Here is a 15,489-nt window from a genome sequence, read left to right as displayed (position 1 = left end):
ATACCCTCACGGTGACCTCACTGCTGCTCCATCAGCCCTGCCTATACAGACCCCTGTCTGTGCCTGTTCTGGTGACATCACACCCCTAACAAGTGATGTCACTGCTGCTCCATCAGCCCCCCTCAGGCCCTGTCTGTGCCCATTCCAGTGACATCATACCCGTCATAGTGACATCACTGCCACTCCATCAGCCTCTTTCAGACCCTGTCCCTGACTGTTCCGGTGACATCATACCCCTCACAGTGACATCACTGTCACTCCATCCCTGGGCACTGGGCTCAGGGGAGGCCCAGGCCCCGGAACACCTTGCCCTGCTGAAGCTGGTGAAGCCGCCCCTCTCCCACAGGGCCCATGCTGTGCCATCAGCCCCACAGTGACACCATCACACACAGCTCCAGGTGTTTCCACGACAATCTTCTTTTTCACAAAGCCACACTATGGCGAGAGCGCCCGCAGTCCCTCAGCCATGCCCAAGGGCCAAGAGCGCGGCCTTGGCAGCATAGCGGCCGCGCCCGTGAGGGGCGGGCAGGCACAGCTCGGGGCAGGGGCGGCCGGGGGGCGCTGGGCTCCGAGCCTTCTGAGCCTGCCTGGGCTCTGACACGTTCCTGGGCTCTGACACCTTCCTGGGCTCCGACACCTTCCCGCCGTGTGCCCCCCGGCCTGCCTCGGCCTGGCCTCCGCCGCCCGGGCCAGCATGTAGCTGACCTTGCGCTGGTGCGCCAGGGCCTCCTCCTTGTCATTCACCTGCGGAGAGGAAGGAGAGCAGGCCACAGTCAGCTTGGGGTACTGTGAACCCAGCTAACACACGCACTCCAGGAGGTGAACCCAGTGACAGTAAACAATTTTAAAATCAAAAATTATGGGAATTAGAAAATTCAGGAAAAAGAAAATTCGGGGAGCTAGAAAGAAAGGCTTAGTAGGCCCTGGGAAAATGTTAAAGGTAGGCCCTGGAGAATGTTAGGCCTTGTGTTTGCTGGATCATGGGAAACTGCACCTGTGTAGTCAGTATATGATGAATGATATAATTGGTAGATGTGATTAGATAGAATTTTTGTTTAAAGAATCATAAGAAACTATGTTGGAGGTTTGAGGGGATCACGAGAAATCCATGCTTGGATGAAATCAATGTATACAATAGAACAATGTAAGTTTAAGAATTAATATGTAAGTTATATAATGATAAAATATAAATACACATTTGGTCGGGAACCATGTCAGGTCAGATCTGGGTCTGTACCCCTGACACCCAGAACTCTTCAACAAAAGCACCTGCATATAATCATTCCATGATTGTGTGTTCCTGAATGCTGACACAGGTACTGACCAGATCAATCAGCATCCTGAGGATCTCATGGGCGCTGTCCAGCTCCTCCACCTTCCTGCAGTCCCCCTCTGACGACAGCAAGCTGGACAGCTTCCTCCCCAGGTTGGTCTTGCTGCCCTCCAACTTGACATGCTCTGTGGAAAACACAGGTGTGTCAGCTGCTGAACTGCTCAGGTAGGGAAAAACGACTTTGGGAGAAAGTAGGCACTTGTAAACCTGGATCCCATAGGAAATAATTTAATAATTTAAAATAATTTAGTTTTTTTTAATACCATAAAAAAGGGCAATATGAGCTGCAGCTTCCCCCACTGCACAGGACATGGCAGGTTCCCACTGCTCCTGCTGTCCCACAAAGGCTACACAGACTTTACACGTAGGCACATTGAGAATTCTTTTTGCTCTATGGAAATTACACTTTTGATGCTCTAGTTAAAGAATAATTCATGGTAGTTTGTTTTTAAACCATAAGTAGACTAAAAAGTCCAAAGATTCTCTGACACAGGCCACAAACTTACAAGTTTGTAAGATTTCCAGAAAGCACATTAAAATTAAGGCACAGATGTGCCAGTTAACGGAGCCTGAAAGCAATGGTGTCAGCATAGGGGAAACAGCTACTCAAGGTTATGCTGCTGTAGTGCTACACCCCAGGAGAGCCCAAGGGATCTGGGAGACACACCACACTTCTAAGCCTGGCACCTCCTGACCAATGGTCAAAACAAAGATATTGTGCCATTCCTGAAGTCTGCAGTGGTTCTCACCATGATGTAAGCACTTAAATACTTCTCTTTAACCCTTTTTAAAATTTTTTTTTTAAAGAATAAAATATTATTAGAATTATTCTTATTTACAGATTGGAATTCTTCCTCTTTTACACAGGGCTTTGTAACTCTGTATTAGTGTAATAAAACTAATAAACACTAATATTGATACATATGCATAATTAAAGGCTAAAAATATTCAAGGAAAAAAAACCATCTGTTTGGTACTCCAGTGAATTTTGGAGTGGCCTGGGTTAGAAGAGACCTTGAAGCTCATCTTGTTCCACACCTTCCACTAGACCAGGTTGCTCAATACCCCATTTGGAGCTAACAAAAGCTCCAAATACACTTTTTTCCTTTTTGCATTTCTCCCCCTTCCCCAACTCTTCCACGGAGCTAGCTTGAAACAAAACCCCCAACACCAGAGCAGTTGCTGGTAGCACACAACCAGCCAGATGTCAGCTCTCCTCAGCGCAGTGCCCAAGCCCTGCTCAGCAGCTCAGGCACCAGCACACATCCAACAGGGGCAGAAGAGGCCCTGCTCTGCCAGCCCCACACACACAGACAGACAGACACACAGACACACTGCCCAGCTACCAGCGCCCCGCAGGCGTCTCCAGCTTGCAAATCTGCTCTCCTTCTTCACATTGATCACTTCTGCCAGCCTCAGGGCCTGCTCCTGCCTCTGCATCAGCTGCTGCTCAAACGCAATCCTGAAGGCATCTGCCATGATGTATGCTTCATCCTTACTCTTCTTCAGGTTTTCCATCTGGTTTTAGTTCAGGGAAAATTTAAAGCGTGTTAGATAATTTGGAAGCAAAAGCAGATTTAAAATTAAGACACAGACAGCTTGCAAGTAAATATAATCAAGGAAGCAGCAGGAACCAAAGGGTTTTCCTGACATGTAAAGAAATGGATTTTGAAACATGCACTATGGTCCTAACTCTTCATTGTCTGCAAATATTCACATCCCCAGCCACCTACACAATCATTTCTGTGTATTTATTTATCTCTGCACATCTACAAGAGCTCAAGGAGGGAAATAATAACCCATCACATCCAGGCCAAGCAAGAAAAAAAGGAGCAGGAGATTGGAGCCCATATGAGAGACCTAAAGGGACAGGCCAGCACCTATTTTCAAAACCAGTAGCCAACTGCAACTTCTGCAGCAGGACCACAAGGATGGCTACCACACTTGCAGAGTCAAATACAAAATAGAAGAAAAATTGTAAATCCACACAGTTTCACTAAATAGAAAAAAATTAGGAGCCTGGAATTCACATAACTGATTTAAGTGTGAGGTTAAAAGCTATTTTCCAGCAAGATCAGCTTGCTGCCCTAGCTGAGTGAGCGGGCTGTGGGAGCTGATGCCAACAAGGGAGGGGTGAAATGCACTGCCAGGAAGGAAGGGAAAGGTTCAGTGCTAGTCCACATGCACAGTGTGTACATTCATGGAGAGCACACACTTAGGGCGTGTTCCCTTTTTTCAGATTAAAAAATATGAGAAGAAAGAAAAAGAATGCAATTTTTTTTTTTAAACTAGTAAAGCTGAGTAGATAAAAATAAAATTTTTCCTACCAGCAAAAGTTATGGCATTACAAGCATCACAAACAAACTTTACAGTGTTTTGAGATCCATTGTGGGTTTGAGAGTTTGTGTATACAGTGTCTGGGTGTTTCTGGCTTTGTTTGGACTGGTGCAGGAGCACCCCCTCCTCGTCCCCACGCTGCCAGGCCTCCTCACCTCTTGCTTGAGATGAAGGAGCTGCTTCCGAGTGAGAGCTGCCACTCTGGCACACGGGCAGGGCTGCCCCTTGGCAGGACTGCAGGTGCAGGCTCCCAGCACTGCCAGCTGGAACACAGAGCAACCCCAAGGTCAGCATCTGCTCACAGAGGTGCGAAAAACGCCAATCACTTGTTCTTGAAATCTTAAAAGTTTAATAGGAATAAAATGGTTGTAAAAATAGTAATATAATTAGAGTAAAAATAATAATTTGGACGATTTGGATTAGGACAATATGAGACAACAGAAACAAAGAGTTATGGACAGTCCAGGTACCTTTTCTGGGCAAAATAAGCTCGATAAAGGACCCACGTTAACAGAGGATGAACCCTTAAAAACAACAGCCTGTTGCATATTCATACACCTCATCCATGATGCATCAATTCCATTCAAACACAGGATTCTGTCTGGGCAGTGTCAGCTGCTTCCTCTGAATCCTGACAGCTCTTCAGGGCTGAGTGAGGCAGGAAGAAGTTCGTTTGTTCTGATAATGGAGCAATAAATTCCATTTCTCTGAAAGATTCAGGTGTCCTGTGGCTGCTATCTCAGTGCCAGTCCTTTCTTTAGAAAAAGTATCCTACATAGCAAAGTTGCTATTTTAACCTTATAATCTAAAACTATATTTAACACATTACTTAAAAAATTATTACAGCATAACTTTCTAACATAACACTTATAATATTCATTGTAATATTTTCCAAAAGCCAATCATAAGATATGCATTTTTCACAGAGGGGCCAGCAGAAACCCCCCCGGAACCATGAGCAGCTGCGGGAGATGGAGGGGAATGACTCACAGTGAGAGCTGTGTTTTCAGGCAAAACCTGACAGATGGGTGTGCCACACCCTGCAGCCCTCACTGGCTGCTGCTGGGCTCGGTACAGCACCAGCAACCACGGTCAGGTGCTAGGCAGAATAAAAATAAGCATCACAGCTTGTGAAAAATAGCCTGATGCCTTCTCCTGCCTGATCTTTCTTTGCAAGGTGGACCAGGAAGAAGAAAACTGATTAACAGGCATGCAAAGGCATGTGCGAATTAGCTAAAAATGGGTTCAAATAAAAGGATGTGTTATGAGCAATTATATATATATTTTTTTTTCTCTGTGTCATTTGTACACAATGTGAAAAATGCATATTTTATGATTGGCTTTTTGCAAATATTAAAATGAATATTATTTGTGTTATGTTAGAAAGTTATGCTCTCTTAATTTTCTTAAGTAGTGTGTTTAAATATAGTTTTAAGTTATAACAAAATGTTAAAATAGAAACTGTGCTATGTAAGAAACTTTTTCTAAAGAAAGGACTGGCACTGAGATGGCAGCCACAGGACACCTGAATCTTTCAGAGAAAGGGAATTTATTGCTCCATTATCAGAACAAATGAACTTGCTCAGTCCTGAAGAGCTGTCAGGATTCAGAGGAAGCAGCTGACACTGCCCAGACAGAATCCTGTGTTGGAATGGAATTGATGCATCATGGATGAGGTGTATGAATATGCAACAGGCTGTTGTTTTAAGGGTTAATCCTCTGTTAACCTGGGTCCTTTTTCGGGCTTATTTTGCCCAGAAAAGGTGCCCAGACTGTCCATAACTCTTTGTTTCTATTGTCTCATATTGTCCTAATCCAAATTGTCCAAATTATTATTACTCTAATTGTATTACTATTTTTACAACCATTTTATTACTATTTAAGTTTTAAAATTTTAAAAACAAGTGATTGGCGGTTTTTCACACACAAACACATCTCTGAAGCAGCCATTTGGAAAAACACACAGGCAATACTTACTTCAAGACCTGTGAAATCAGTGATGTCACTTTTGTTCAACATGTTCTCCTGAAAAACTTTCTGTTGTTTCACATCTAGCATTGCAAGGAATTCCAAGCACTGCTGGTTCAGGACTACAAAATAAAACAAAGGAAGAGAATTACAAATATCTCCTGCTCCGACTTCTTCATTTCTGAGTACAACTACACCTGAATGAAGCAGCTTTACAGCTCAAGCATCAGTTTGGGAACAAGATGAGTGTGTAGAAGGCGAAACTCATCTCCCAGTTGTTTCTCCTGGTGTGTTCTCCCAGAAGTAATGGCCCACTTAGAGAGAGAGCATTTCCTGTATTGTTCTGCCTCAGGACTGAGTGCCCATCTCCTTGTACACTCAGAAGTCAGGCAGCCTCCCATTTAGAACAGCACAACATTGGGAAAGAGATGATTTAACTCAGCTATTTCAAAGCTTTTTGGAAGGCAGAAATGAAGGAAAGGGACTTGGGTCTTCTGATTCAGTGGCTGCCCTGGCTGCTTTCCAGTTTAATTTCCAGGCTTCTGCAGATCCACTAAGATCAGCTGCCAGGAACAAGACGTTGATCCCCACAGGAATCTTCCACCCCAGCTAAAACCTGATTTATTCCTGAAAAACAGTGTATTCAGAGGAATAGCTGCTGCTGGCTTACTTGCATTTTCAGCCTTAAGTGTTTTAACTTCTTCTGTCCTCAGTTTCAATGCTTCCTTAAGAGCTGCATTTTCACAGTATATCCTGGAGAAGTCAGAAAATGGCTTTATTATAATCTTAAAAATGTTTTTAAGTGGGCACTCAATAATTTAAAAAATAACCTATTAAAATATGGTATCTAATATTTCTGAAAATTAAAATTAGGATTACTTGAAAGACAGAATAAAAAAAAATCAAAAGTGAAAGGAGTTGAGTACTAGATATACATTAAAAAAAAATCCCAAACCTTCATGTGTAAGTAGGCAGTGCCCATAGCTTTAACAAGATATTAGTTTAAGTGCCACATTTCCATTAGAAATGCAAAGAAATTGGTAATTATGAACCTCTGAAACACTTGCTAGAAATTTCCTATTTCCTTGAAGGAACAAAAGTGACATTTGAGGAGCACAGCTCTGGTCTGTAAACTTCCTGTAGTCTGAATCCTGTTTTCAAGAACAGCTGTGCCTTCAGGTGTTGCTACGTGAGAACACACAACACACACTGATAATGCATTTTTCCTTGAAGCATTTCCCTCTTGAGCAGAACACTGGCAATCCAGCGTCCTAAATGTCAAAGCAATACAATTTATTTGGTGCACCTCAGCTCTCAGTAAATGCAGCCTTGGAAAAAACCCAAGGGAATGCTTGTTCTTCTTGTCCTGCTGCCTCAGATGTCAGAAAACTATCAGAAAAATATGAGATGCTGTGCAAAGCAGGCTGAGCCCCTGGCTGTCAGCTTTCTGAAGCTATGTCTGTGTCTTCCACCAGCCAACAGCAGTTTTGTGGCTCCAGACTGCACAGCCACATTTCCAACCTACTCAGTCAGGAAAGCCAGAGAGCCTTTCAAGAGGCATCCCTTGACAAATGTGTCTCTGGAATAGTTTGTAAACTTGTGGCTTACTCTTTGATTCGAAGCTGAAATATATTTAAATATAAAACCATATTCTGATTTGTAAAAACAACAGCAAAAATATTAACAAATAATGACAATAACAACTCTGATGGGTAGACTTCAGAGATACAATTTCTACATGTAAATGAGTGAGCCTGCTGGTCCCATTTCTCAAGATCTGTTATGTATAATTAGTTTAGAGCCTCTGGCACATTCCTCTTGCCCAGCCACACCTGCTGTCCACCCAGAGTGACTCCTATTTAACAAAGAACCTCTTGATCAACCTCTCTCTCAGGCACTGCATTTTACCTGTACTCATGCCCAGACCTACAGTGCCAGACAATAAAGAAATGATTAACCAGGAAATTATATTTCCACACGCATGAACATACCATTATTTTCTCTGCCTCATCTGTGGTTAAGGTAAATAAGGATAATCAATCCCCCAGCTGGCTAACATCATATGATTAACAAAAACTTAGCCTAGCAAAGCCAGCCTACAGACACCTAAAAAAAAAAGAAATCAGGACGATACATCTAGAAGTTTTAATTGAAAAATACAAATGTGACTAGTGTTAAAAATCAAAATGGTTCAGAATTTGGAAAGGAATTGGGAAAATACAACGAACCTGAGGAAGCAAGTTTGGAACACAGAACAGAAGACATAGAGCACTCAGTGCAATTTTAAGAATCAAACAAAAACCCCAGTGATACACAGTGTAAGCCAAATACCTGTCATATTTTTCTGTCCAGGTGTCTTCTATGTTTTTAAATCTGTCCTGATCAAATTCAATTTCCCACTGCAAAATATTTATTTCCTGTGGAAACAAAACAAACTTACAGCAGCTCATTAGAGGGTTCCCCCCAGAAGGGTGCCAGGGATGCTGGGTTTGGCAGAAATCTCAGAGACAATCTGAGATCAAATAACAAATAACAGGTTTGGTACCAGACACCAAAGTTTCTGCACCACTGGCCTAGGGACTCCAGTCTCTGTTCAGAACTACTCCTTCCAGAGGCCTCCAACAGAGACAAACCCACGCTGTCCCACCTCCCTGTCCCACTCCCATGGTGTGGAACAGAGCAGCAGAGAACAAGAACCTTTGTTCTTCTAGGAGGAACAAAGCAAAGAACTCAGTTTGACAAGGGAGCTCTACACCACCTCCCTCCTAAAACTGGGCAGCCATTCTTCAGGGTCCCTGGGAAGCCTCAGCTGAATCCCTGAGGAGCTGTGCAGCTCACTCTGGGCAACTGAAACCCTCAACCAACAACAGCTCAAAGTGCAGGAGGAGCTCTGGTGGTTTTACAGTATTATAATTATAGCATGAAAAGGCCGAGATCCAAAGGGATAAATTAATATTTCCCCTTTCTACCAAAAAGGGACAGGAATTCCTTTTATAAAACCCCTGGAATTAATGTCAGTTAATAGCACATTACATAGACAGTCTGATAACCCCTTTTTAATAGCCATGGGCTTCTCTGTGTGAAGGAAACACCCACACTTACCTTCTCTAGAGTCCTCTTTTCTTCCTCAGTTTTCTGAAGCATTGCTTTTGTATGGCTCGTGGCTTTATCAAATACTGCCTGCAAAATCAACAAACAACCAAAGCAAAACCCAAAATGCAACTCTGTCAAACGCTGTGATTAAACTGAGTTAATTTTCAGTTTCACACCCATAGTCAAACAGCAGAGTGCAGAGTCACAAACACCAGCAGCCTCCTCGTGAGCCCCAGAGGGTTCTGATCTCAAGTCTAACTGAGCACAACAGACTTTTTGGGTTTCAATCCCAGAACCTCTGCTGCATCATTCAGCTTGAGATCGTGTCTTCTTCAGGAAATCACACCTTGAACAACTGGGTTACAACACACCTAAGCTCTGATCCAGGCCTAACTGGCTACAAATATGTGATGGTAGAAACTACACAATTAGAAATGGGTTATGTAAGTAGGTTAAATTCCAGGAACTGATTTCAGCAGAATATGTTATGAAAGAGAATAAGAATACTACAAACGGTGAACAAAAGAACAACCTGACATTTAAGGCACAGTGTCCTCTAGGGCAGCAGATGGAGCAGCCAACTCAAAATACTCATGCTTTGCAGCAGGATTTCAAGCACTGCCTAAATCTTCAATATAAGGCACTGCAAAAAGCCCTTAATTTTATCTTTAGTAGATAAATCCTCAAGGATTGTCAAAGCTAAAATTATAAGAATTGCTACAACACTAAAGTCTTCTTAAATAACACACTAGTTGCAGTAAATTGTAGAGGCAAGTCTGTGGACACCTGCAGACTCGATGATGTAAATTGCAGCCCTGGGAAGGCCTTAAGGTTTTTGAGGTTTTGATGAGGACCAGCAGAAGATTTCCTCTGTTTTCCTTGTTACCACCAAGAGATTTCTGAACAGCTCCTACCATGCTCTGCAGGATTCTTAGGGCTTCATCTTTTCCTTCAAGCTGTCTTTGAGATGCTTCAAGCTCAACCTTCAGAATTTCAAGTTCCTGAGGTAAAGCAAAGTAGACACACTGAGTAAAAGCCAAGATAATTCTGATAAGAGTTGGCTGTAAAACCAATGTAAATTCGCCCTCCTCAAAAAACAAACCTCTGTTTTACCTGCATGATGTCTTTCCATGGGCTCACCTGAGGTCAGAGAACACAGTGCAGGTGGAATGTGTATTTTTACAGCTGAAGTCAGCTGGCTGTGATGCTAACACCTCAACACATTTAACCACAGTAAAATCAAAATGTACTGTTAACTACCTTTCAAGAAACATGCAGACTAAAAATCCAAAGATTGTTTACACATTTTCAAGCCCCAAAGCTTAATAAAACATAAACATCTGCTAGAAAGGTACAGCAGTACCTTCACTATTCTCTCCATCTTTAAAAATATTTTGTAAACAAACCCCCCAGAATATAAAGTACACAAAATCACACTACAATTTCCTAACATAAAATTTAATGAAACTTCCAACTCCTGCTGTAATTCCAAGAACCTGGGTGCACCCAAGTCTCCCAGCATGCCAAGGTCCTCTTGCTACATGGAAGGGAAACGCAGATTTGGAGAGCAGCACCCTGGGCACTGTTACCAACCTCCAGAGCTTCCCGAAGCTGTTGCTTTAGTTCCTCATTTGACACTTCAGTATTAGATTCTGTAGGATCCATAGAAGAGAATAAATGATAAGATATTATGACATTTAAATTTTAAAAAAAGTGAGGATTTTACCCTGAAAACAGGTAACATACAAAGGTGAATTTTCATCTTTGTGTTGTGCGGTTTTTTTTCTTGTGGACCTAATAAACAGATTTAAGAAACACATCAATACAATCTTCAAACACATTGCTTCAGAGTTGAAGAAGTGAAATGGGGGAAAAATGTCAGCTGTAAAGAGACATAAAGTAAAGGCAAACATCTTAAAACTTCCTTTAAAATAAAGCCAACAAAATTGCCATCTTGATTTTTAAAAAATTGTTTAGATTCTTTTCTGATTGTAACTTTTCAACATCCACACTCAAAACAACAGCTAGCACTATTTAGAAATAGGGGCAATTTTCAGGAGGCAGAGATAGCTCAGCTTACTGTGAAAAGTATGACAGGGAATTGTTTAGAGGAGAGAAGTAAGTAAGTTACACAGAAATACCTCAGTCAAAATATTAAAGATTGACAGGAAAGCAGGCAGACTGTAATGAACAGCACTGCCTGCATTTGATTGTTTTTACAGCAGCATTGCCTTCACAAAGAAAGGAAGATGAATGCCAATGCAGGTTCTGAAAGCTACTTCCTAACCCCTAATGTAAGCCAATTCACTAATTTCAACTAAAGAGCAAAAAAGATTTTGAATATTTAGCTATAAACTTTAGGAACTGTCTTTGGGAAGATTTTAACTGACTTAAAGCAGGAATCCAAGCAGTGCCACCCAATTTCACAGACACAGCCAAACCCATGCTGGTACACCCACCACAGGATGCTCTCTGATAAATGTTGCTTTCAAATGCAGAATTAAACACCTTAAAACTGGACATTTTACACTAAGATTGGCCACTGCCTTCAACACTGAAAGCAATTCTCCTGCTCATGCTCTGGGAGGAAGCTGGAGGATCCCAGCCCTTCAGGGATTTTGGCAAGTGGTTCGAATTAAACGTGATGACACTTTGTGAGGCAGCTGAACGGCTCACTTCCACTAACAAAAACCTTTCGTATGGTGAATAATTAACTTCCAAATTACTCTTACCACAGCTATTCTGCCGTGTGGAACTAGAGGCAGGTTTTTTGAGTGATCCATCGTAAAAGCTGTTTCGTTTTGGAGCAGGAAGAGCTGCAGCATCACTTTCTTCTCCTACCTTTGCTGATAAGGGGGAATTACAAGTCTTTCCAGACCCCTTCCTAGATCTAACTGAATAGGAATTTTGTAAGTTTTCCCCTTCATAAACACCTCCCGGTCTTCTCCCCAGTCCGTTTCCCAGGTCTCCACATGTCATGTCATCCTCTTCTGCTTCCTCCATCTTCTCCTCCTGGCTTTTTTTCAGGTTTCCCGTTGGTTTGGGGTTTTTTTTCCCTGACCGAGGGCCCCTCACCTACCGGTGAACAGCGCCTCCCGCAAGGCCAGATTTCATCTGGAAAAACAGGAAAGCTCCGCGTTTACAGCAGCAGGGCGAGCGCCGGGAGGGAAACGCGAGGCTGCGGGAGCCGGGGCTGCCGAATCCCCGCTGCCGCCCGCGGTGAGACCGCGGCCCGGGGGGGACATTCCCGAGGGGACACACCTGGGGGACACACCTGGGGGACCCCCCGGCCCCGCCCGGGACCCCGACCCACCTGCGCGCCCGCCGGCGGCTGCCGGAGCGGTCCCGCCCCGGGGCGGCTCCGGGAGCGGCTCCGGGAGCGGCTCGGAAGGAGGGGTTTGCCCATTTCTGGTTTTTATCATTCGGTTTGCTCATTTATCATGGTGTTGATCCCCGTCCCCTGCACGGCCCGGACCCGCGTGGGAACGCGAGCTGCGGTGACCAGGCACGGCCACTCCAACTGGTCACATCCCAGTTCTCCCGGACTGGGGCTGTCCGGACACCCCACACATTCCCCTCACCTGTTCCCTGCTCTCGGCAGCCTCTGCCCCAGCTGCCACAATGCCTGGCCCAATTCTCCCAAGAGACACACTGTTTTTCACCGTTTTGGTTTATTATATCATCACTTTTCTGTTGCAGTATTGCTGCACAAGTGTCACCAAAAAAAAAACAACCCAAAAAAACCCAACAGCACATTTGGAATAAAAAATAAAGCTGCAAATATGTGACAACAACACTCTTCACAACAGAATTTCTCAAGAAAGTTGTTTTACTACCCAAACTTGTGTATATAAAGGGTTTAGAAGCAAGTACTTCCTACAGAACCTTCCACAAGGCTTTCCTTCCAAGCAGCTTTTCTGTGCGGACCGGTTTCCTGTTCCTTGTGCAGCCCTGCCCCCCTGGGGCCCAGGCTTTAACAGCACTCAGAACAGATCCTGCTGCATCTGTGACCATGCTCGGGATCCCTGCGGGTCTGTCCCGACACAGCATGCAGCTCCTGGGTCATCCTCCCATCACTGGGACAGGGAAGACAGAGAAAAAAGGAAAAATGAAGTTTATTGTTTAACACTCCAGACCAGTGCTCACATAGCTGATGTTTCCTTAACACATGAAGGAATCTCCAAAGCCCCGTGCAATCATTTCAAAGCAACTCTCACGTCACTTGTCTTCCCTCCAACACCTTAGCCTGCAGCAAACCCTCCCAATCTGCATTGTCCTCACATGCCTACAGTGCAGCACAGCAGGTTTCAGACCCACAACTCAAACCAACTCCTTTCCAGGACACTGGTCCACCCTCTGGAAATCAAAACTGCTTCAACTGCCACCTGTTATCAGCAGGATTTTACAGTTTTCTCACAGGGAATTCATGGTTTGGTTTTAATTGTAAGGTCTAAAGAATTCTCAGTTACTGAACACAGCTCCTGGTACTGAGGACAACCGCCTCATTTTGATCCTTTCAGTCACTTCTCCTGCTGTATCAGTTTTATCAGTATCAGTTCTCCTGTTGCCTCTTAGGGTGCTGTTACACATCCTCACACACCCTGGCTACTCTGAGTCTTCTCCTACTCCCCAGCCACTTACAACAAAATTCAGGTTCATTTACAGTACAAGAATTACAAACATAATTTATTAAACCCTCCCTCCCAAAAAGAGATCCAGCAGTTACTGTTTCATCAAAAGTCAGTTATTGTCCTTCATCCATTGCTCAATCCATTGCATAATCTGATCCAAATTTCTCTCTAGGTCCTCTGGAGTGTTGCTGGGTAACTGGTGCACAATTTCCTTTTTATAGGACAACACAGCTTCCTCATACAAAGTCTGAAAAATTTCGCACTGAATGTTGTCCTGCAGCTTCTTGCCCGTGTAGCCCCTGGAGAGAGAGCAGCGAGAGGCAGAGTGAGGCACAGAGGGAGGCTGAGGAGGGGTTTTGGGGCCGGTGCAATGACGCCCAGGTGACAGACCTGCTGTGCAGCCTATCGTACAGACAGGAGTTGTCTGTGCGCAGCACGAACACGATGTGGAACCAGCGCTCGGGGAAGAAGTCGCAGCCGTGGTAATCCACAATCACCCCTCCCTCGCTCATCCTGGCCTCCAGCTCATCCACTACCTGCACACAGAGAGGGGGAGAGGTCAGACTCACCTGGAAATGCACTGAGAGAGACAGGGGGGCTCACCTGCACTGCTCAGAGAGCAGAGGGGTGGCCCGGGGGCTGCACTCACCCTGTCCTCATCCAGGATGGGGCAGTTGTACTCCTCATCAAAGCCTTCATAGAGCTCTCCTGCAGCACAGAGGAATCACAGGTGTTTGCTGGGTGCCACAGCAGTTACCACGGTAATTTAGCACAATAATTCACATTTCTGTTTTTGTCTCAGGAGATTGCAGGCAAAAGGCAGAGTTCAGGGTAGGGAGCACTTTGTTTACAAATGCATGTAAGTATGAGTTTGTCATTTATTACTTAGCACCAAGTGTGCTGCTACAGACATGCCTGCTGAAGTAAATTAATTTAATTTGAATTAACCGCATGTTGGTCTGGCCTGGAAGGGACCTCAGAGCCCACCCAGTGCCACCCCAGCCATGGCAGGGACACCTTCCACTGTCCCAGTGTCCAGCCCGGCCTTGGGCACTGTCAATTCCTCATTGCCAAGATCCCATCCAGCCCTGCCCTCTGGCACTGGGAGCCATTGCCTGGCTGCTGTCCCTGCAGCCCTTGTCCCCAGTCCCTCTGCAGCTCTCCTGGAGCCCCTTTAGGCCCTGGAGGGGGCTCTGATGTCTCCTTGGACCATTCTCCTCTCTCACAGCCCAGCCCAGGTGTCCCAGACAGGTGTGTAGGGGCTCCCAGTGCCCGAGGCAGCCCAGCAGAGTCCCGGCCAGCAGCTCCACAGAGAGAGAGAGGGGGTCTCTCTGTCCCCATGTCACAGCTCGGGGCTGCTGTCACACAGCACCTTCCTTGGCCAGGTCCCCCACGTTGACATAGCTCAGCCCAGATCTGGAGGCCAGCTCCTTTCCCAGCGTGGTTTTCCCAACTCCTGGCGTGCCTGCAGAACAAACCGCAGCCAAAAGTAAGGGGGAGCTGCAGGTCTCCACGGAGAGCCCCCACCAGGCGCCCTGGAGCCTTCTGACAGCCCACATGGCAGAGTTCATGGGCTGAAAAGGGGCAAAAAGCTGCGGGACAAAGAGAAACAGGCTGGGGCAGTGAAACGGGAAAACAGGGAGAGAACTCGGACTGTGAGCAGGAACGCCATTCCCAGCGTGCGGGACCCAAGGGAAATCCGCACTCCTTCGAAAACCCCCAAGTAACACAGAGGAGATGCACGCTCTCATGAGGGAGAGGAGCTGCAAAGCCACCCCGGGCTGCACCCACAACCCGGAGCAGCCAGGCTGCTGCCTCACACCGGAACCGCCCCGGGCTGTGGTGGGGCCCGGGCCCCGACCCCAAATCCCGCCGGGCTGGAACCCCGCGCCCCGAATCCCCTCAGGCCGGGCCAGGGCTGGGACCCCAGTGAGCCCACACCCGCAGCTCCCCGGGCCGCGATGGGGCCGTGCCTCGCTGCCCCCCAGTGTCCCCGGTTCCCACCGGTGATGAGCACGTTGGGCCGCCTCATGGCTGCCGCCCGTCGCCTTGGAGACACGTGCGCGGGGGCCTCCGCCGCCGCCGCGCGCGCCGATGGCGTCACCGCGCGCGCCCGGCGCGGCGCGG

General features: G+C 45.8%; 2 protein-coding genes across 4 annotated transcripts; both read right to left on the bottom strand.

Annotated features, from left to right (window-relative positions):
* Positions 1 to 382: 382 nt before the first annotated feature.
* Positions 383 to 12,175, bottom strand: CCDC125 (coiled-coil domain containing 125). 3 transcript variants are annotated; one of them, XM_077171712.1, is made up of 12 exons: positions 12,045 to 12,175; positions 11,464 to 11,845; positions 10,325 to 10,383; positions 9,646 to 9,732; positions 8,741 to 8,818; positions 7,970 to 8,055; positions 6,309 to 6,391; positions 5,648 to 5,760; positions 3,826 to 3,933; positions 2,680 to 2,851; positions 1,325 to 1,458; positions 383 to 744 (listed from the first exon to the last, which is right to left on the bottom strand). In XM_077171712.1, exons 2-12 carry the CDS (start codon positions 11,732 to 11,734, stop codon positions 436 to 438), a joined length of 1,500 nt encoding a protein of 499 aa, XP_077027827.1. In that variant the 5' UTR covers positions 11,735 to 11,845; positions 12,045 to 12,175; the 3' UTR covers positions 383 to 435. The 3 variants fall into 3 exon arrangements, with proteins under 3 accessions (XP_077027827.1, XP_077027828.1, XP_077027830.1); XM_077171713.1 differs by having other exon boundaries at positions 11,811 to 11,845; positions 12,045 to 12,114; XM_077171715.1 differs by lacking the exons at positions 10,325 to 10,383; positions 11,464 to 11,845; positions 12,045 to 12,175 and having other exon boundaries at positions 9,518 to 9,655.
* A 652-nt stretch (positions 12,176 to 12,827) lies between these two features.
* On the bottom strand, positions 12,828 to 15,479 carry AK6 (adenylate kinase 6). The gene is made up of 5 exons (XM_054652409.2): positions 15,367 to 15,479; positions 14,735 to 14,827; positions 14,012 to 14,070; positions 13,753 to 13,898; positions 12,828 to 13,661 (listed from the first exon to the last, which is right to left on the bottom strand). Exons 1-5 carry the CDS (start codon positions 15,392 to 15,394, stop codon positions 13,472 to 13,474), a joined length of 516 nt encoding a protein of 171 aa, XP_054508384.1. The 5' UTR covers positions 15,395 to 15,479; the 3' UTR covers positions 12,828 to 13,471.
* Positions 15,480 to 15,489: the final 10 nt, after the last annotated feature.

The sequence above is a fragment of the Agelaius phoeniceus genome, chromosome Z, assembly GCF_051311805.1.
Source record: "Agelaius phoeniceus isolate bAgePho1 chromosome Z, bAgePho1.hap1, whole genome shotgun sequence".
NCBI classification, from domain to species: Eukaryota; Metazoa; Chordata; class Aves; order Passeriformes; family Icteridae; genus Agelaius; species Agelaius phoeniceus.
This window is presented reverse-complemented; position numbering and strand designations above follow the sequence as displayed.

Excerpts from the sequence above, each read along its gene's own strand:
- CCDC125 (XM_077171712.1), bottom strand. The coding sequence starts at position 11,734 with ATGGAGGAAGCAGAAGAGGATGACATGACATGTGGAGACCTGGGAAAC. Across the intron at positions 3,934-5,647 it reads CTGATTTCACAGGTCTTGAA|CTGGCAGTGCTGGGAGCCTG; the intron begins GTAAGTATTGCC and ends TCTGTGTTCCAG. Across the intron at positions 2,852-3,825 it reads TCCTTCATCTCAAGCAAGAG|ATGGAAAACCTGAAGAAGAG; the intron begins GTGAGGAGGCCT and ends AACTAAAACCAG.
- AK6 (XM_054652409.2), bottom strand. The coding sequence starts at position 15,394 with ATGAGGCGGCCCAACGTGCTCATCACCG. Across the intron at positions 14,828-15,366 it reads GCCCAACGTGCTCATCACCG|GCACGCCAGGAGTTGGGAAA; the intron begins GTGGGAACCGGG and ends TTTGTTCTGCAG. Across the intron at positions 14,071-14,734 it reads GGGGGACCTGGCCAAGGAAG|GAGAGCTCTATGAAGGCTTT; the intron begins GTGCTGTGTGAC and ends TCTGTGCTGCAG.